This window comes from Passer domesticus, chromosome Z (genome assembly GCF_036417665.1).
Source record: "Passer domesticus isolate bPasDom1 chromosome Z, bPasDom1.hap1, whole genome shotgun sequence".
NCBI lineage: Eukaryota > Metazoa > Chordata > Aves > Passeriformes > Passeridae > Passer > Passer domesticus.
In genome coordinates this window covers 22,200,803-22,222,676 of record NC_087512.1, presented here as the reverse complement: position 1 = coordinate 22,222,676, position 21,874 = coordinate 22,200,803, and the positions used below count along the sequence as shown (strand labels likewise).

The 21,874-nt window shown below is 35.4% G+C and overlaps 2 protein-coding genes across 9 annotated transcripts in view; both read right to left on the bottom strand.

Moving 5' to 3' along the window:
• Positions 1 to 21,874, bottom strand: part of TRAPPC13 (trafficking protein particle complex subunit 13) — a 25,614-nt gene extending 3,740 nt beyond the window's left edge. The window contains exons 1-13 of one of the 8 annotated variants that reach the window (XM_064405383.1): positions 19,571 to 19,604; positions 15,815 to 15,916; positions 15,460 to 15,528; positions 14,502 to 14,601; positions 13,885 to 13,969; positions 12,419 to 12,546; positions 12,217 to 12,289; positions 9,015 to 9,059; positions 6,523 to 6,540; positions 4,272 to 4,405; positions 2,965 to 3,163; positions 868 to 968; positions 71 to 221 (exon numbers count right to left, since the gene is read on the bottom strand). In XM_064405383.1, the coding sequence (XP_064261453.1) occupies positions 71 to 221; positions 868 to 968; positions 2,965 to 3,163; positions 4,272 to 4,405; positions 6,523 to 6,540; positions 9,015 to 9,059; positions 12,217 to 12,289; positions 12,419 to 12,546; positions 13,885 to 13,969; positions 14,502 to 14,601; positions 15,460 to 15,528; positions 15,815 to 15,916; positions 19,571 to 19,589 (1,224 nt within the window). In that variant the 5' untranslated portion in view covers positions 19,590 to 19,604. Of the gene's footprint in view, positions 1 to 70; positions 222 to 867; positions 969 to 2,964; positions 3,164 to 4,271; positions 4,406 to 6,522; positions 6,541 to 9,014; positions 9,060 to 12,216; positions 12,290 to 12,418; positions 12,547 to 13,884; positions 13,970 to 14,501; positions 14,602 to 15,459; positions 15,529 to 15,769; positions 15,917 to 19,570; positions 19,605 to 21,742 lie in introns of those variants that run through there. The other 7 variants (XM_064405385.1, XM_064405386.1, XM_064405390.1 and 4 more) reach the window with 7 other exon arrangements.
• Positions 17,322 to 21,845, bottom strand: SHLD3 (shieldin complex subunit 3). Its single transcript, XM_064405400.1, has 2 exons — positions 21,743 to 21,845; positions 17,322 to 19,616 (listed from the first exon to the last, which is right to left on the bottom strand). Exon 2 carries the CDS (start codon positions 19,483 to 19,485, stop codon positions 18,736 to 18,738), a length of 750 nt encoding a protein of 249 aa, XP_064261470.1. The 5' UTR covers positions 19,486 to 19,616; positions 21,743 to 21,845; the 3' UTR covers positions 17,322 to 18,735.

The window sequence follows — 21,874 nt, the reverse complement described above, 5'->3', positions numbered from 1 at the left end:
GTTGTTATTAGAAAGAACTGTTAATATTATAAAACAGCCGTTTTACAACAAAACTGTGCTAATAACTTACCTGCAATCCCTGCACTGAAGACAACAATGTAAGTGCAAGATGGAGTGATGAACTTGGGTGCAGCTTCCCAAGTTGCCTTCCTGAAACTCCACACCAGTGGATGGAATTAGTATTGCACATTTCTAAAACCAGATCCATAGTCCTTTCACTGCTAGAGGAAATCAAGAAACAAGAATAAACCTGTGGGTTTTTTTAAGCATTCAAAGACTGCAAATATCTAAAAGCTTGATTATTATTCAGGTTATTATTAATCAACATTCATAAACAGTTATAAGGTAGCAAGCAGTATTTATTGTGATGCACAGTAATTTGGCTGCAGACAGCTCTCTTTGACACAAGCATCCTGCCATCGGCTTAGCAATACTGGATAACATAATACTTGGATGGACTACAAGCTTCTCATGACAAGCATCTGCAGCCAGATACATGCTTTAGTCTCTGGGCTCAACTTCCATTTAGAATTACTTTATTTAAATGTCAGTCTTGCAACCCTAAAATGAGTTGTGATTTAAGCATGAGGTACAATCATAAATAATGTTGCAGACAGATTAATGTATTTTCTCTACAGAATTTTGTCTATGTCCTAGTTAAGTACCATATTAACAGATCATTATATAAGTTTTTTAGTGTAGTTGTTTCCTTGGAGTTTTTAGTCTCTGTGTTTCAAGTAGTTTCGTGTTGCCCCAAATCATAATAAAGACCAGGTTTAAGTAGTTTCAGGAGGAAGTACTGAAACATAAAACCAGCCACAACTCACCCACTCAGGAAAAAGTAGGAGAATCACATGACATTATTACCTGCAATTTGTTATTTTACATGTAATGTCAAAAGGTTCTTCCAAATTTACAGTATCTGGTATTGTCTCCAATGAAAGCCTTACATCACCATAACCAGGAGCCTGGGAGGGAACAAGAATGTGTATTCTCAGATGCTGGACAGGGAAATTGAAGTTTTTACTAAAGTTTTGATTTCCTGAAAGAAGCATGGAATAAGAGAAATCTGAAGAAACAAGATTGACTGTACTTTTGATTAGTATGGAAATCACAGCAGCTCTCCAACTGATGAACACCTTCTTCACAGGTTTAACAATTGATCAGATAAGGATGATCTTTATAATTACATTTTCAGGAGAGTTTAAATCCGTAAAGTTTGAATAGCCGTATACAGTTCCTGAGAATATCAGCTTTAATCTAAGACCTTTAGTCTAAGGTAGGCAGATACTGTGTGGATACCACCAGTAAAACTTCCCTGCTTAAACCCACCACTATTCCACATCCTAAGAAACAAGAGAAACTGCCATGTCGGTCCTCTGTGCCTCTGCCAAAATAATTAACTGTCATCAGTTAGAAAGTCACACGATACTTTTGGCATATTGTGGTCACCTGCCTTGTTCATTGTCTCCCAAAGAGACTGTACTTCTGAATTCCAAGACCAAGCCACATTCAAAGAAACAAATAAAAAAACACTCCCAAAAAACCCCCCAAAAAACCAACCAAACCTACAAATTTATGGTATGTGGATACTTGTTTCAAAGGTGCATTTCTCATCTGACCTGCAACTAGGTCACTTCCCTTAATTTTCCTCCCATTCCAAACCACAACACTTACTAAATAGGTAATAGCAGAGCTAAAATCCTGGGCCTGGGTGGGAAACAATGATTATAGTGCTGGCAAATGGATTAAGAGGAAAATTACGCACAGTGAAGTCTAGAAATCAAATAATCTGATAGCACTTAAAAATGAGGGGAGAAAAGAGGGAACACAGAAGGGGAAAAAAAACAACTACCTGCTGCTCTTCTAAAGACAGATGTTGCTCTAAGTACACAAAATAGTGTTTTTCTGTTAATCACAAGGCACAAAAAGATGCATTACCAAAACTAATCCTAGAGTGTTGAACTATGTGCTTCACATGCAATTCTCAAAGGTTCAAATAAAAGAGATGCAGAATGAGACAATATTGATTTGAGGAGGGAAAAGAAATGAGAGAAAAGGTCAATTGAAAATGAAACCATTTATTGTTAAAAATAAGCAACAAGTTTAAAATTAAGAGGAGGAACTAAGTTTAGGAAAATGGCAATTTCTAATTTCACATGTTTATGCACACACTCAACACCTCAATTAAAAATCTAGATACATTTCTGTAATTTAGTGACTTTCTTGTGAATTTCCAGGATAAAAGTTTGCTTGCCTAGTTCCAAGTCAGTGTGACTTGCCTACAGAACTGCTCAATGTACTAGCAGGTGGGGACGGGGGCAAAGACAGAGGCAGAGACCCAATTATTAGCTCCTCAAACTTAGACTGAGATTCAACTGTCAAAGTTTTTTTTAACTACCCTTCTGTATCTCTCTCACCATCCTTAAGTGAGAAGATGCAAACTAGGTTTAGGCATTAGATGGCTGTGGAGCTGACTTAAGCAAGATAATAATTACAACTCAAAATCCAAGAAAAATTTATAAATCATCTAGAACAGTACAGACTCTATGAAAACTGTGGACATGAAAGATAAATAATATTATGCATAAAAAAATGTTACTCCAAGCTAAAACATCTGTATGAACTTGGAAGCAGCTTCCATATCAGGAGTTGGCACATTTAAAGAGGTTCTTTTGTCATTTGCTGCCAAATAGTATCCAAGCAGTTAATTTTACTCTAACAAATGTATTTTGCAATACTGGTTACTGGATTCTGACAATTGAAGTGCTCACTCTATTAACTTATCCACACTCCACTGAAGAAATATATTAAATAACTCTCTAATACATACAGAAAAGTGTGAATAAAAAACGAGGCTCAGAAAGTAAGCAGCTTGCACTTTTCCAAGTCATTATTAAAATCGTTCATTGAGTTTCCTTAAAAACGAATGCCAAGTTAAATTAATACTAAAGTTAAACTTACCATTCTTTGGAGCTGGCTAGTTTGCAGCCTTCCTCGTTCACCCAGATTAGTTTTCCATACAATGTCTAATTTACCAATCACTGTTACACCTTTTATTACTCCAGCTTTCTCTGCAAATTCTTGCTTTGGTTTTAGACAGTACAAGTATTGACGTGTATCCATAGGTTGCAAATAAGTCCTTGCGCCAAAAGTAGACTCACTGAAAGGAAAAAAACCACTAGGTCTTAATTTAAACAGCTGTTTTGAAGATTAAGAACCGAAGTTTTTTCCCCCATCCCCCACAAGTCCTATTGTATGAGTATGCATAGTTTGACAATGGTAAAACACATAGAATATTTTTTGTTTTCACAACAGAAAAGACCTCTAGAATTTAGTTAGCACCAAGGACCATGGTGAAATAAAAGAACCTGTTTTTCTCAGCAGAGAGAAATAACATAGAAATTCTCTCTGCTACATTATAACTAATTATCTACCATCTTATCATTTAAACAAAAATGCTGGTAATTTTTCTTCTGCTCTTTGTTTTCCTGCACAGCAAAGCTCAGTGTCATGAAACTAAGATTCCTGTTCAGGAGAAAAACCATTACAGTGGATGCAGACACTTGGTAAAACAAAGCTTCATTATGCTGCAGGTGTATCCTTCAACAGGCAAGGAGAAGACAGAATTTTCACTTCAGCCCCGACTGAACCATCATCTCCAAAAACCCAAGCAACTGCAAAGCACCAACCAAAGTTAACTTCACAAGATCTTGTATCCACTGTAGTCAGTTATTATGGTATTAGGTGTTTAACTAAATTAAATTTATTTTATTTCATCGTGAAAAAATGTTATATTCTATGACTCCATGAGGGTGTACCACTGATCCACCTTGACTGGTGTCTTGATATGTCATGATTAGAACAACTGAAAGCAGTAAGCAGTTTACTGATAGGAAGCAAGAGTCTCATAAGGCTAAGTATGTACACAGAGGTCAGGTGAAAACCAGATCTTAAATCTTAAATTTTATATAGGAAATATTGAAAGAATAGTATGTTTTCATGTTAGCATGTCATCATTGTATACAAATTATTTGAGAATTAGGCTGGATATTTCTCTATTAGGTAGAATTATAGATTTTTAAGAATAGTTTCTATACGAAGAAAACTCTAACAAATTTTCCAGTTGAACACAGAATCGGATTTTGATTTTTTTATGCAAGCAAAGACATACAATCCTCCCATTATGACAAATGACTGACTAATACTTGTATATCCTGAAATATTAATACGAAGCATTTCAAAGTCAACTGTCCTGAATCTAAACATACCTTTCCCCTGCTGTGTCAACTGTGTTCAGTTCTGCAACATTGTACATCATAGATGGCTCTAAAGAAACCTTCTCCATAAACATTGGAGAGGTAGTGATATTCTGAATTTGAGCTTCCAGAAACACTTCATCTGTCTGAAAAAAATCAAAAGTTCAAGTTCATGAAAATATGATTAGTGTTACTAAAAAGAGTAGGCGTCCTATTGTTAAAAAAAGTCACACGTTTAGTTCATGCCTGCAAATCAAATCAATTAATGCAAGAAAAAACCTTAATCCCAGTAACAATAGGAGCAAAAGTGTTAGTCAACAGATATCTTGCCAAACAATGGATGTGGGATAATTTTGCTGTGTTCTAGCTATTGCTTTTTTTGTAATGCATTAAATCACCACTTCGCAAGACTTTCATCAATTTAATAGCAACTCAAACTTTTAATCCAAATTATTTTAAAAATTGAATAAATTGTAAGGAATTGCAGTGCACAAGAACATGCCAAGCCAGATCACTAGTGCATCAAGCTATATAACAAAATTAATGTGTGTGTTTTTCTTTAACTGAAGTAAAATAGCTCAGGTACATGCTCTGAGCTTTTATTATTAAATACTAGCATTCTAGCTAAAATGCAAGATCTAGCCCCTTCTCTCACTCAGCTGCATCATGCCAAAGAATATAGTATGCATCCAACAATTTAACTGGTGCTCTACCTTCAGAACATCTGAAGCTAAGCCCTCAATGTGGTATCGAAGGACCAATTCTAGTACAAAAATGAAAGCTATAGACTGTTAAACTTCAGAGGATTAAAACCATGGGACTAGAGAAGTTTTTGCCTAATTTCTTTTGTGCAATTGCAGACCAGTAAAGTCACCATTTCCATGACTAAAATCTCAGGATAGAATAATTACGGAAGACTCAGTCTATTAGATAATGAGTCCAGAGAAAAGTGAAAACCACAATTAAAGAAGTGCCAGTTAAAAAGAGGGGGATACTAAATTTGCATTTATAGCAGTCACTGATTCAGGCCATTGGATTAAGTGATTCTTGTAGGTCCCTTCCAACTGAAATAGTCTACTCTACAGATTCAGATTGAAGCAGTTTGAGTATTTTGTTATGATAAATTTTAAGAAAGTACTTTGTGGGGAAGGTGGAACAAAACTTACAGTTTCTTTTTGATCAGTGTAAATAAATGATTCTTTATACAAATGGAGTGTTACTTGTAAATTACAAAATAAAAGTGGGACAAAATTGCCGGAATATGCTTAGTCTCAAAAAATTGTGTTAGAAGGAGACATACAGAATGGTTGTGTAACTTTTTGTATTGCCTTATAAACACATTACATACAAAGCAGCATCTATATAGTAATGAAAACTGTGCAACCTCAACAGGTTACAGAGACACTACATGCTTGTAGGAACTGGAAATAACCCAAACTAAAACATGGCTCTCAGTATCATTACTACTACCACCTGACTGCCACTTGAATTGACACCATTTATATCCCATAAATCCATTGCTCAAAGTTTCCATTTACCCAAATTTTAGTAGTTTTCAAAACAGCAACCATAGGCAGAAGTTTAAAAAAGCTAATTTGAAGGGGAAAAGAAAAAACAAGCAGCATAATGAAAAAGCAAGTTAGTTTTGTGTTATTCTTAATTTGGTTTAGTATTACATATTTAAAAAAACCAAACTTGTCAAAATATGCAGTTTATCTTAGTACAAGGCACGCCTTAAAGTGAAATCAGACTGCAGAAGTTACATAGTAACTCAATCAACTGTTACATGCAGTTAAAATTATGAAGTGCAGTTACAGCTCGCCAAAGGAAGAACATCCAACTGCTGCTCTCTCCTCAAACCCACTGTCTCCACCAACAGATGTGAAAAGTTCTGTCACAGCTTACACAAGCAGTGCTGCAGTGAAACCTACATTTCCATGGGTCAAAACCAGAAAAATTTTAGAAGGAAATAAATTCTCTTTTCAAATAACAGATATAATAAAATTTTGTTGAGGTATTTTATTGGGAGGACCCCCACAAGAATCTGTAGATATGAAGTTCTAGTTTCAACAATGGGTATCAAAGAAAGAGCTAACCATTTAATGATTAGCTGCACATATAAAGATGAGAACACATCCCTTTATGATATGCAGAACAAACATTGCTTTTCCATTATGTTTGTAAAGAATGTCAATAACAAGCACAGAGACAGTTAAGCAATTAAAAAAGCATACATATTTATAAAAAAATAAATAAAAATTACCACAGAACTGAGGTCACTCTAATGGGAAAATAAAAAAAAGAACACATTAGAGAAATTAGGGTTAAATGTTAAAGAAAAAGGAGGCTAACTTCCAAACAAAATGCATTTCTGCATTTTTTTGCACCATTTAAACATGATAGCATTAGTAAGACAGAAACAAATAAAAATGGATGCAAACAAAGATGACAACTATATTTCTAATAACTTATAGCTAGTATGGTTACATGATTTACTAGCTTTGCTTCAGAACCAATCCAAAGTAGAGCTTAAGGCACACAAGTCACAGACAAGATATGGTAGAATAAACTGACTCAAAAAAGAGAGTTAGTTTTTGAGTAAGTTTAAAGTTTGTCCTGAATTTCAGTCCATGCAATGTTGTACATGAAATGGAAAAACAGTCCTTGTCACCTTATATATAATTTTAAGTATCCTCATATATGAATGTCTCAAAAAAATGTAGTAATGTGTCCTAGCAAAGCTACTATGTTGCAAGTTGTAACAAAATGTGGCACAATATCAATAAAAACTCTTTTAGAATATTCACCAATCCAAAACCCCAACTTCAATTGCAAACTTTGTTGTCTACCTCCCCGTGCATGCTTGCAGGAACAGAACCTTTTACAGAGCATTTTTTCAAGGCATATTGAAGTCAGTGAGAGAATAATTCAATCCCAGGATTGCAGCAGGTTAGGGCAACAAGGCATGTATTCTATGCATAAATTTCAGTGATCAACTCCATTTGGGTGCTACTGCAGTATAAGCAATAAGCAAGTGATTAAGGTTCAGCATCATTCCTTGTCTTAGAAAAGATATAATTATGGATTATCATTAGACTATTAATAGAAATTTATTTTAGTAACAGACATTATGAACAGACAGCATCACATCCATGATCTTAATGATAAGAGTTTAACTGGTTAGTCAACCTTTAGAGATCGTTAGTTGACTAATAACTGACACATACCATTTTTTTCTCCCTTGCTCTCAAGGATAATAGTCAGGATGAATTTCTTGGTGCTTTCACAGCAACGTAGTATCACACACAACAGCTAACCATAGACTTATTTCTAGGTTTTTAGAAGTTAATTGAATTCTATGGTCACAAGACATAGCAACACTTTATATAAGTTCAGAAATTAGACAGGAGTGCTACTATACCAGCTGGCTAGGCAAATGGAAATTGCTCATTCAATGTCATCCAAAATATTTTTTAAAAACTTTTTTTCAATAAATCAAATGGGTAAGATGGTAATGGGAGTTGCATAAATTCACAAACAAGAAGAACAAAAGGTATCAAAGAGCCTCTTAAAAACTCTACAGTAGAAAAGAAAAAGCACAAAAAACCCCCAAAATCCAAACCTACATGTACCAGCTCAAACACCAAAGCTTCTCATAGATTTTTACCGCAAAGAATTGGTAGCTAATTGAGAATTAAGTAAGACCCTTATCAAGACTGGTCAGTATAACTACTATGAAAACCAAAAAGAAAAAAAAAAAACAACCAACCAACAAAAACAAACAAAAAAACCCCAACAACCCCCCCAAAACAAACAAACAAACAAAAAACAACAACAAAACAAACAAACAACACTAATCTATGTAAAAAGTTTGAAGTTTGCCCAGGATTACCTTAGAGAGGTGCTTCATCACAATCTTTACACATGAAGTATAAAGAGACAGCACCATTTAAGATATCTGTCCCTCTTTTCCCTACCACATACTTTACAGCGGAAACAACAATATAATCCACACACTAAATAAGAGATATATTTTGCTCCCAGACAAATTACCTCATTTCTTAGAATTATTTTTGTTCTTAAATCACAGCAGAAGAAATTTCCAGACATTCTCACTTACAGATAATATCAGCTCTATAAAGGGCTCAGCCAGTGCTATGTGTTTATGCTCCAGTCCTGCTGAGGTACCTCATACCTGGTCAATGTATGGTTTGAAGCCTGTGGCCTAAAGATACGTACCAAATTCTTCCCATAAAGAGACAAAGGCAGACATGTACATATGTCCAAATAAATATGCAAGACACATATAATTAGAAGCACTGTGTGTAACCGTCACAGGCCTAAAACTTAAATTACTGAATTAAAGGGTCATAGTTACATGGGGAAAATCTAAATTTAAGTAATTTAAATTTAAATTTCCCCCACTATGATAAATTGTCATCTCCTTTATGAACAATTAATTTCCCTTACAGTTAGCACTCTAACAGCTTAAACATACAAGCAATAACTGAAAGTATCTGAGTGCATGAGAAACTGGAATATATACAAAATTTTTAGTCAATTATATTAATGTCCTGACATCTCTTTTGCCCTTCATCAAAAGCCTATCTATTTTTAAACGATACAATATATATCTACCACCATTTTTCCATTAGAATTGGTCAATTTTCTCAGAAAGCTGTACTTACAAAGCACTTTGAATTTAAGTAACAAACGCATCCGGCCTAAACAAACCTGAATATACACAGTTCTCACCTCTGCATTGTAGAATTTGGTTTTCACATCTAGTGGTTTAAGAACCTGAATGAAAGGGAAAAAAAGACAGATTGACAATTGGTTTTTTAAACAACTTCTGCATAGACTGTTGTGAAGTACCAGCGTCCCTTACTAAAAAGTGTTATTTTTCTTTTGATCTTACATATAGCAGGTCCATGACAGAATATATGACAGAATCAACTCAAGAGCATATCCTAGGTGCTTCTTACTTATACACACTTGACTGCTTTCCTATGAAGCAATCTCCTCATACTGAGACCAAGTAATTCTCCACCCAAGCACTGGCCTCCTACAAAACTGCCCAAATCCAGTGCTCTAAGTAGATCTGTGTGTTTAAAAAAACACTATATCCATCCTGGATACTTCATTTACTTTCAACTGTGAGCAAGAACTGACTAACATTTACAAGTCCTTCGGAGTTATGTAACAAAAGTTACTGAGGGCTTCTCTAAACATAAAAGAAGCAGAGAACTATCCATTTGTTTAGCTTTCTTAGCCTTCACTTCCTTCTTGAAAATGCAACTGTTTCAGGAAATTAAAGAAAATCATAATACATAAAATAATAAATTATATTCATCTCATGATTATTAAGTGTTGGTTCTTAATGCTTGAATTTTGTGCATGAAGCTATTGCACTTCACACATTTAAATATGAAGCATATATAAAGTGATGTAACTGAAAGAAATAATCTTCTATCATACTTGTAAGAAACCAAATTTAAATTCTGTTTCTGCAGACACTTATTTCCCATTACAAAGGGAAACTTTTTTTGTTTGCATATAAGTGTACTGTATCCTGAAAGACCTCTAATGTTCCAAGTTGTCAACAAACTTTTTAGCACTGAAGAATTCAAGATCAAAAAGTTGTCTTCAGAGAGATTTCATCATTTTAAAATGCATGAAGTTCAAGTCTTTCAAGTATTCATAACTATGTTTCTCTAGTAAAAAAAAAAAAAAAAAAATTAATTTAGGTCTTTGTTTGTTCAGTGAGCTTCTTATAAATTTTCCAACAGGCTGAATTTTTTCTCTCTCTTTTGATAAACAGTCTTTCCATTTATTGCAGTAAATTTCAATTGGTATTCCAGTAAAATACATAAAATTATTCTGAGGTTTAACACTACCCTATCCTAGAAAGAATCATTCCTTATCCATGAAGACAATGCTGTTAATTATTTAGAGAAAGCTTAGGAACAGAAAGCCACTATCAATCACTGTAAAACTACATATATTAGTTTAAAAAAGAAGCTGATTCAAGCCAACTAAAACCAGTTCAGCTTAAAAGATGTTAAAAAATGTAACTGAAAAATCTGAGAATCTGTAAAACAGTATTTTTTTTATTATAAAACAGCTAGTGACATCTCAATCAATAGCAGCTATGAATTTTCACTGTAAAGACATAGTTCAGTTTTCTGTAACACTCCTTTTTATTCATTCTCAGGTTTCCTACTAGTGTATCCATGTTAAATTTAAAAACTAACAGCCAAAATTCTCAGCGCAATGCTTTTCTCATAATTAATCAGGAGTATTTATAGAACTATAAGGAAGTGTATGTATACTTATGCTTCATTCTTTGAATGAAGGGCCTAATATTTAACAGCTGGCTTCAACTGTTTTAACAATTCTGTTGCCTGTGCTGGGTTCAGTTAAAAACCACAGCAATTATACATGCAAGCAAAACCACCAAAAACTGCATAAATAAGTTTGCAAACAAAATCTAAAGGACACAAATCTTGTACAAAGCTCTGACAAGAAGAACATTAGGGAACACAGAAAAGATGAGATCTGCAGCTTGCACATGCATGTGTATGCAATCATAGAAAGCCTAGAGGGGACAGAGAGACAGAACACTGAACAGAGGGAAAGAATGGAGAAATGGAAAGGGAAGCAGTGGAAAGGAAAGCATGACAAAGCACATAAAGATGTGAGAAAACTAACTTAAATAAAGATGAAGAAACTCTACAGAGATGCTAGTTTCAGAGGGAAGGCAACACAAAAAATGTATATGGAATCATTTTCCCTAGGATTGTCAGGAAACAGGTTTGACTAATCAATACCTGGCATTTCAAGGCCCATGAATATTAAAGCACTCAAGTGTTCTTTATAATGCATGGCAACTTAACCTTCTAAAGACTGAAATAATTTTTTTCTGAAGTATCTAGATAGAATACTAGAAAATAGCAAAATGCAATCTCCCCATAATATCATAGAATATCCTGAGTAGGAAGATGACCACAAAGACATCAAGTCCAACCTCCAGGAATATGTCCCAGACAGCATTGTCCAAATGCTTCATGAAAACATTGTCAGGCTTTGAACTGTGACCACCGCCCTAGGGAGACTATTCTGGTGTCTAACCACCCTCTGGTGAAGAATCTTCTCCTAGTATCCTGAAACACCTTTAGGACAAAACTATATAATGCTGCTATATTACCAGACACTTTGTCAGAGTATCTAAAAATGTATTTAGTAAAGTATGTCATGTAATCCTCCACTCCACCAATAGTCAAGTCTCAATATATTTCTCTAAAAAAATTAAGTATCCATGAAATACACATTAAACAGACTCTTTCTTGCCAGAACCAGCCCACAGATTAGTTTCTTCCTTTCCTCAGTCACTCTTAACTCAACTCTTGAAATTTGTGTGATGGAAGAAAAGGTTTAAGATGTAAGATATATATATATAAGATATATATATATATCTTTATGTAAGATATAAAAGATGTAATACAATAGACTTCTTTACTTATATTCCTCTAAAAACCAAACTATTTAATTCCAGTTTAATAAGGTTACACAAACCAAAAGAAAAATCAGAATTTTACAATACAAGCTCAATGGTTGGATGTATCAAAGCCAGAATGCCATTGGGCACTGTTCTGTTTAAAAATAGTCAAAGAGCTGTCTGCTATAAAAAAGGGACTTTTTAGGAGCACATTTTTTTCTCAATAAATTAGTAAAAATTATTAGACATTATATTTATTAGTTTGGAGATGTTTAACTGTGTGTAATTGGAAAACACCCATTTGTGTGAAGTTTGAAGCAGTAGCTCTTAATGGTTCACTTTTAAAAGGGAATGGATTTTTGGTACATAAAAGTGCTTATGAAGTATCGAGTGTTTTAAAATGCATTTTCCAGACTCACTACACTTACTAGAAGTAGAGTAAAATACTTCACAAAATACCTGAAATTTGAAGAATTTTCTGAAGTACATCTTCTCTCCAGTCTGCGTAGTATAACTTACTGCACAAACTAAGCTGAAAAAACCGAATTTAAAAAAAAAGCTGTGTTACTTTAAATCTTGTGCTATATCAAAAGTCGAATAGCATGCATGTACTCCAGTTTCATTTAAGCTCATTTAATAATAGAAAAAGTTAAAATTTTACATGTGTGTTCCTATCTCCTTTACTTCATGATGGATCACGTCATCAATGCAACAGTCAGGTTTAAGTTCTGCTACTGCAGCACTAGAAGCTGAAAGGTTCAAGCGCTGAGAACTCGTCTGAAGATCAGCCTGGAGACAGAAAACCAAAGCATCAGTAAGAACTATCACTGTTTAACTTGTGTTAAAGAAAAGTAACTTATGTTATAAAGTACTAGGTCTCACTGAGCATTTTGTACCCTACGTGCTTTCACACATTTTGTATGAGCTCAGTTGGTCAGAACATGGGGCTCACAACACCAAGGCTGTGGATTTGAACCTTTTGTGGGCTACTGACTTAAGAGCTGGACTTACTCGTCCTTGTGGGATCCTTCCAACTCAGAATATTCTGATATTCTTGACTCAGACACCTTCTGTGACATGTATTAAGATGATGAGATACTTACAAAGCTAAAGATAAGCTGTATACATATAAATAATCCAATCCTTTACCATACAGCTTGCAAAATCTCTATTTACTTTTTACATTGAGTTCCACAATGACTTCTGAAATTTTTACTCTGTTTTATTTGTACAGTAAACACAAAACCCCAATTCTCTAGAAAATAATTAATACAATATACAGATCAGCGTATGCTGCACAGGGAATTGAAAATCTCAATTAAAGTGAATGTAAGTGAATGTAACTCTGCTTTTCAGCTGTGGAAGTTTTGCTACACCAATTGTTCAGAGAAGTTTTAAATAGAAGGGTGCATGTCCAAAGAAGGTCAGTGGAGGTGGGGGTGTTTAGCCAGGAGAAAAAGGCTCAGGAGAGGGACTTTACTGCTCTCTGCAACTAAGTGAAAGAAGACTGTAGCCAGGTGTGAGCTAGTCTCTTCTCAGAAATAACAACAAACAATTGGAGCAAGAGGAAATAGCCTCAGGTTGCAACAGGGGAGGTTTAGATTGGATAATTTCTTATGAATTGCTTCACGATAAAGGACTGTCAAGCATTGAATAGGCTGTCTAGGGAAGTGGTTGAGCACTTCCCTAGGCAGCCAAAACAATGCTGCCATCCCTGCTGGGGACTATGCAGATGTGGAACTTAGGGGCACAGTTTAGCAGTGGACTTGGCAATGCTGGGTTAACAGTTCCACCTGGTGACCTCAGGAGGACTTTTCCAACCTAAACTATATGATTCTGTGATAAATCCATTTTTTTACACAATCCAAGTTTTTTTTTTAATCTTTGAAGAATTCTATAATAATTCCTATTTTTATGCAATTGTTACAGAATTATAATAATTATAATTATAATAATTCTATTCTTACTCTTTCCAATTTCCAGGTATAGTTTCTGGATTGGAAAAAAGGACATATATTTCCTAAAGTCTATGCATTAGCATTAAACATACAATATACTGTCAGAAAATATAGTAACTGTGTTTATTTTTTTATATATCTTTTATAAGTGGATTTTTCTTTACCATACCTTTACCAGTATGTCCTTAACAACTTGATTGCTATCATTGTGCACACTAATGTAACTGGAAAATGTCTCTCCCAGGAATATATTTCTGTATTTCAGGAAAAAAAAAAGAAAAAAATTTTAGTAACAGTTATTAAAAACCAGAATATTTCACTGAAACATTTTTAAGTTCACACACATGCACATTTGCCAGATCAAACCGTAGTAGAAAATTGGAATTTGTGCACCCATACTTCTGAAATCATTCTTCTAAGACGAACAGTTTTAAAAGACAACAAACAAATCAGAATTTTTTCTAGCTAACAGTCTGACAGGAATAAGAAGATGGCTTTCAGTACCCACAAAAATCACAGTAGTAAACTCTGTTAGTATAACATGTGATTTATAGTGCATTATCTTAGAAATTCAGCCACAGCTGCAAATCTCTTTCAACTTTCAATGCTCATTAGGTTCAGTTAGGCTACAGACAAGAAACATCAGGCAGCACACATGTATTTATAAATCAAGCCACATATTTTTTAAATGACTGAACATCTCGTTGCAGAACAATGGTATACAAAGAGAAGGAGAAGTATGAGTCCTAAACCTTGAATATTACAGCTACAATAATTTATTCTTACCCAAAATTTTGAGGCAAAGTCAGCATTTCTCCTAACATCAAAGTTTCAGCCCCCTTTACAGTAGAGGGATCATCTTTCATGAGCTGGTTAAATAGATTACCTGTAAAAATATCAAGTTCCTATTAACAAAATACTTGTTAAGTCCAAAGTTTTGTATACATTTAAGTTAGGCATGTAATCACTTACTCAAATGTAGTTTATTTTAGATACAATTTTTTTACAATAAACTTGTTTAAGGATGAAATATATAACACTGCCTATAAGTTATAACTTAACTTCAAGACACTTGTGTCCAATAATTTACTCAGTATGTACATACTGAAGTGCACAATCCAAAAGGCATTGCTCAAATTAACATTGAATTTTGAGAGAAATTCTGTCCATCTAAACCATATTACATAACAGAAGTAATCAACCTCACTTACTTTCTTCCCCTGCTTGCTTTGTATTTCCACACAACCCTCCTTCAATCTTTCCTTTGACTTGACTTTAAGACTTCAGCTATTTCTGGGAGACAGCCCAGGGGTTTCCAATTCATGACAGCACACTAAGCATAATGCATCTCAAAACCAGTGATTCTTGCAAGATTGTTTTCCCACAGAACATTCATGTGTTGGTTCTAACTACCAGGGCCTTTTCTCCAAATTAAAACAATATATTAAAATGCCAATCTTTCTCCACTTACACACTGCCTGCACAGAACTGCATCTCACTGTGTATGTCAACTGCTCAAATTTTGAGGTCATGTGTTTGAGTATCATTACCAATCTCTCAGAGATACAGGTCAAGAGCTATAGAATGCACCTTGGCACTGTCCTTTAGCTATTACCACATCTTAAGTATATTGTCATTTCATGTAAGAGTTTATGAGACGTCATGACTCCTCTAAGTATTAGATGGTCACACTGCTTAAACTTGGTAAAACATACATAATAACCAGTCATTAGAAAAGAGTTACCTGGCAAATCTCTTTCTTCACAAGTCACCGGAATATTAGTGAACAAGGTAGGTTTGGTTAGCCTCATCACTGCAAAGATAAAAAAAATAAACTCAAAAAAATATTGGTCGATCAAACAACTATTTTTAATTTTGTTTTTCAACTTCCACAAGAAAAACCAAAACCACCCAACAGACCACAACCACCAAATAAGTCTCAGCTTGAAAAAGGATCACATGGCCTTTCGCAATAAAAAAAAAAAAAACTCCCTGCTATTCTAAGATCCAAGAATGCCATTGCTTCCTCTTGCTTTCTATCCTGGTGAACTAACCTACTCATCTACTGCTTTCAATTTGATGTGTTAGAAATCTTACACCTGCTACAGCATTAGAGTGCTTTGTGGTCTTCAGAAGTGTGTCCGTTTCATTTGTTTGTAGACTTTTCCAGCTTAAGCGCCTGTCCTGTGATCCTTGTTGCCCTAGAATGGGACATGATAACTCATACGGACCCTTTCAGTCAAATACCAGTCTACTAGAAATTGCACTTATGTCTTAACCTATAACACTTACACAAGGCAGAGTTACAAGACTAAAAGCCTACATTATTTATACCACTGCTTTTTCTCTAAGTCACAAACTTTAAACTCAAACCAGTAAAATCAACACAAAAACCTCATGAAAATACAACAAAGCTATTTTATTGATACTGGCAAAATCAAAATAATTAAGATTTTCCTATTAAAAAACCACTACTTCGAGTAAGTGATATTTTCAAAGGCTATTTTAACTCACACTCAAAATTAAATTATTTTCATTTAAATGACAGATTTAAGTGAAAATAATGCTACTACTTAAAAGAATTTCTTCCTCTTCAAATTAACCAAAGGCCCTAAACTTACATATAGCTTATCATGAAGGCATTCATATGAAACAAAATTGAGCATTTGTAATCTTAGGTGTTAATCTGAATATGTAATAACTGTCAGGGCTTTTTTCTTTGAAACTTAACAAACATAACACCAAAAAAAACTAAAACATAAACCAAAAGGATTTCTCTTGATTGCAACAAGTTAATCAATACCTTTGCACTGAGACACAGGTATGGTGGGTTTATTTTTATTGTACTTTTGTACAGCTACTGTGTCCAGACAGCATTCACTGTTCCCAGTGGTGTAAAGTATTCAACAACTTGGATGGATATTTGGGTACAGTGGGCCATATTGGTTCACAAGAACTTATGCTACCATACAGCAGACCCATGCAAATTGGCACTGACAAAAAGAATTCTCACTTTTCACAAGAAAAAAAGAGAATATATTCTCTTTGTTATGGTGACCTTTGAAGACTTAGAACCATGAGGTATATTAAACAAAACCCAAAATATATAAAATAAATAGTGAACCACATTCAACATTGGAAATTAAAAAGATACTGAATGCCACATGCTTATGAATTAAGCATTCCTCAAAGACAAAAAAATTAAAGCCTGGATTTCAGCTTGTATACCAGTGCTAACCAAGACTGTAGTACTTCTGCAGAGAAGCATGGCGCTCACTCTCACAAGACCTCAGTTACCAGCTGAGGGGCTCACAGCTAGCAGTGCGTCTACCATTGCTCACATACAAGCCAACCCAAAGCAGCACAAAGCTGGCAGCTACAGTGGCAACAATCTCTCCTTCTGTTTAGTAAAATGCTTAGCTCTTTTGTCAGTATATCAAATTAATCTAGCAGGACTGTATTATTGGCATTATCCAATTTTATTCAAGTTCACACTGCCTGTATAGCAAATGCCTGTATAACTAGTATTTGCTGTTTCTAAAAAAAAGTTAAGTCACTTTTCAGAAAATAAACAAATACGTCACAGAATGAAGTCAAAACAACCTATGACAGGTATTATTATCACATTTATTAGAAGTACTAAATTACTGTTAGAAAATGAATCATTTCTTCCAAGATCCTCGATACAAAATACATTAAATAGAACTCAAATCACGCTGCATTTTACTTCATTTTATCTTCAAAAATACTGATGCACGAAGAAATTTTGTTACTATTAATGTTGAGCTCAGAAATATAATGTCAGCGAAAAATTTGGCTAGAGAGACTTTAAAACTAATAACAACCATCAGTTGTACTGCAGTTATAATACCGTCTAGACAGCATTTTGCATCAATTTTGTTAAGTCATCATATTAAATGTGACAAACACCCCAAACATAAATGTAAGACATCTACAAATGTCTTAAAATTCAGTCAAAGTTTAAAAATACATGTCAGTCACTCAAATGGAGAAATTTTTATCTAAAAAATTGTAATGCCTATAATAAAATATAATTATGTAACACAAGGATGTTATAAGACTGTTAAGTCTGAGGGTAATTCATTTTTTTTTTACAGAGGGATCTCTGTTATGCTTAGGTACATTTTGGTGTGAGCAGCATTAATGACAATCTAATAAACTACAAATACTGTTTTCCCCCTTTTCCAGATGCTACAGGCCTTGACCACCAGCTACATCAAAACTATCTAGAATTAGAAGGAGTTCGAATGCAAAAACCTTGCAGTCACATTGATCCCAGTTTAACTTCTCTACTGACCCTCCAAAGTTTCAACTGAGCAGGGACAGCATGACCTTGGAACACTTCATTCTTTTAGGAGACAAAAAGTCATCCTGAACTCTGCCTTTTACGACCACAGCTTCCACTGAAGCTATCATTAATACTTCCACGAAAATATAGCTAACATTACTAAGACAGTGCATATATCCCACATAAATTAAGTTTGTACTTCATGGGAGGAATATGCCATCATTAAAAAAACTCACAGACTACTTTCAGGAAATAATCAGATCTTGGAAATCTTAATGTTAGTTACAGCTATTATAGCAATTATTACAACACACTTAAAAACATCTTTCCTTCTCCTAATTCCAGTGAAGCAGAGAGGATGTACTTTGCTTAATTGAAAGCATTAATTTTATTATCTGACATACCTTGCCACAATAGTCTGGAATTTTTATTTTAATTTTTCCCTTTAGACCACCAAGGTAGAGAAAAGCTATAAAACACAGTACTAAGCCAAATGGAAACTTACTAATCTTAACAGAACTATAAGTCTTGAGGCAAAACAAAGTTAAAGAAATATATCATTATAGTTAGAAAACCAAAGCCTATAGCAAAGTAACATAAGTAGTTTTCTCACTCTTAATTTATCAGTTGTTCTAAAGTCTATCTATTCTGAAGTGCTTAAAAACTTTTAGTATTTCCGACAGCAATGTTATTATTAAACTATATCTGAAGTTATAAACTAAATATAATTCCATATTTATGTACAAGCAAATTCATTTTATCTGTAAGGCTTAGCTTTTCCCTAAGAATATTTCTAACATATTCACAGTATAATATATCACAGAAAATCCATATCTGTCCCACAGATCTTTGGATAGTAGCGTTGCAAGATGGCAATTCATTCTGTTTAATCAGTCTATTCAATTTTATCCATATGTCCTCCAAATTCTGGTTTTTACAAAGAGACTGTTCAATTGTCCACTTGGCTCTACAAAATGCATGCAGTTTTAGTCTTTCCAAATTATTCTGCAGTTCTTGAGATAGAGGATGAATCTTTTCTCTGAGTTTAGCTCTAGGGAGAGAGACACTCCAAGACCTTTTCAATTTTTGTTTTCCATTAGCTGGTGGTTCTCCTTGACAGTCCAAGTTAATTGGTTTGTGAACAATCTGTGCTTGGATTAAAGTCGGACCATGTTTCATGCTAGAGTGAAACTCAAGGAGATTTTTTGTGCAGTCATAATCAGTAGATCCTGTAACATATTCTGAAGGTGTAGAAAGCTCTTTCAGTTCTTCCACTTCCTCACAAGAAATAACAGGTGCCTGCTTTTTTGGTTTGAGGGGAAGTCTGTGTAAATCATTTGGAAACCAGGGTGCAAATCTTGGTAATTGGCGAATGGGAAACTCCTTCACTGCTGCTTCTGCAAATTTCTGAAGTTTTAATAAATCTCTCTGATGTGGTCGATAGTGCAAGACCACTTCCATGCTTGAACAGTAGGAATCCAGTGATTCTTAGGAAAACAGTCTCTTGATAATGACTCTTGTATCTAGACTGAAACATCTTATTTACAAGAATTTCCTTGCCCCATGATGCATAGATCAGTGGAAAACAGGACCTAAAGCAGAAGTATTATAAAACAATGAGATACTACCATATTAAGACAAACGTTGCTAGGATATTTTTCAAAAAAGAAACAGGTAGTAAAAATACATGAGATATATATCAGAACATTCTATTTTATCTAGGCTGAACGTTAGCAGCTGTATTCCATCATTACCAGTGTAACTTGAGTACACTGAACATTATTCACATGCTCGGAAAAGGACTGCTTACTCAAAACAGTCCTTTTCCGAGAGAACTCTTTTACTGTTCCCATCTCATACTTGCCATCCACCACTATTCTGGTTATATTGTCGTGATGCATATCAAAAGAAACACAATTACTTCTGCCTATTTTCTCAAACTAAGCAGACAATTTTTTAAGAGTTTTACTCCTATATATCAGCACTTTTAGCTGAGGCACATGAAGTAACTAGAAAACACATAAGTTACAGAAACCCTTCCCAAAATATTACAGACTGATACAGTAATTCTTAAAGTGAAAAGTTAAAAGGGAAGTGCTCTAGGCAAATTACAGCTGCCCGCTTCCATTTTGTATCAGAACTACACATCTAGTTTTAGCCTCAAAGCTTCCAAGCATTACAAGCAAATATGCTTTAATCCTTAAGGAACTGATAATTTCTGAATTTATTAGACTTTTGAAATAACTAAGCAACTTATTAAGTTGTCAAAGGTTTTATATTTCATACAAAGATTATATTAAATTCAGAAGAATGGTGAAGGGACAGCTACACTATTATGAAACGTATGCACAGTGTTGCTCTCCTATTTCCTACCTTTCTCCCCCTTTCCCCCTGCACCCACAAAAAACTTCCAATCATTTCACACTCCCTAATGGAGAGTAATAACATACATGACATCAAAATAATAAAAGTTAGGATTGCCACTATCAAGATTTTGTTTAATAGAGTCACAAGGCAAATAAATCCCCATACCTTCTCCACTTCTACAAAAAATACAACCTGGATTAAATTCAATACAAAACCAAGGATTGCACTGGTTTCTTATAAATGCAAAATGATCCACCATAAAGCTTTTTACTTTGAATTAATTACTAGCAAAACACATTTCACAGCTGCCGACCTTTCACATTTTCATGTTTTTGCCCTTATTGTGTACGTGTATGTACACGTATTTGAAAAGAGCTTGTTGAGCTTTGAATTATGGTTAACAGATTTTACCAGCACACAGAGACACCATTAAAAACTTTGTCCAGGAGAGTTTTAAAACGAGAATATGGTCCCTGAAATTACTCATACCTGCACTACTTTATCCACCTGGGCATTCTCACTGATCTAAGAATGCTTGCAGAGGTAAGATTCTAATCAGCTCTTCATTACATGTACATAACCACCAGCATTTATGATTCAGAAATGATCAAATTATTCACAGGGCTGTCTTTAATTTTGGAGGCATGCAAGTGATCTACCCTACACAACTGTATTTTCACTCTGTGATCCCTGAACCAAAGAGGTAAGCCTCGTAATTGCACGTTAACGATGAGGTGAAAAGGGCAAAAGCCATCCTAAGGGGAATCATCTGTGTTGGAAAAGACGTCTGAGATCATGGAATCCAACGCAAAACCGAACACCACCTGGTTACACAGACTACGGCATCAAGTGCCACATCCAGTCTCTCCTTACTTTCCGGGACGGTGGCTCCACTACCTCCCTGGGCAGCCCATGCCAGTGTCTAATCACCCTTCCTGGGAAGGAGTCCCTCCTAAAGCACAACCTAAACCTCCCTTGTCGCAGTTTAAGACTGTGTCCTCTCGCCCTGAAAAACTAACAAACAAGAGGTAGCAGGAGAACTGGAGAGGAAATTATAGCTGAACATTTTCTTTGAAGCCTTATGCAAAGCACTGACACAGCCGGGCAGCCGCGCTGAGCCCCTCACGCCAGGCGCACACCCCGTGCTGTGCGCGGCTCGGCCGAGCAGCCCTCAGCGCTCCCTGACGCCTCCGGGCCCCGAGCACGGCGGGCCCCGAGCGCCGGGCCGCTCCCTGCTCCAGCTCCTTCCAACCCGGAGGGAGAACCACCCTCGGCTGCGGATCAGACACGCTGTTTCACCACCGAATCGGGACCGGGCGGGCGGGAACCGGTGGGGCCGCGCTGTTGGTACCTTTCAGAGCCAGCAAATGCTCCTGCTTGGGCTGGTTGACGTCCATGGCCTTCACCCCGCGCGATGGCCGGCGGAGCGCGAGGAGCCACGCAGACTGCGGCGGCAGCGGGCACAGCCGTCCCAGGCTGCCGC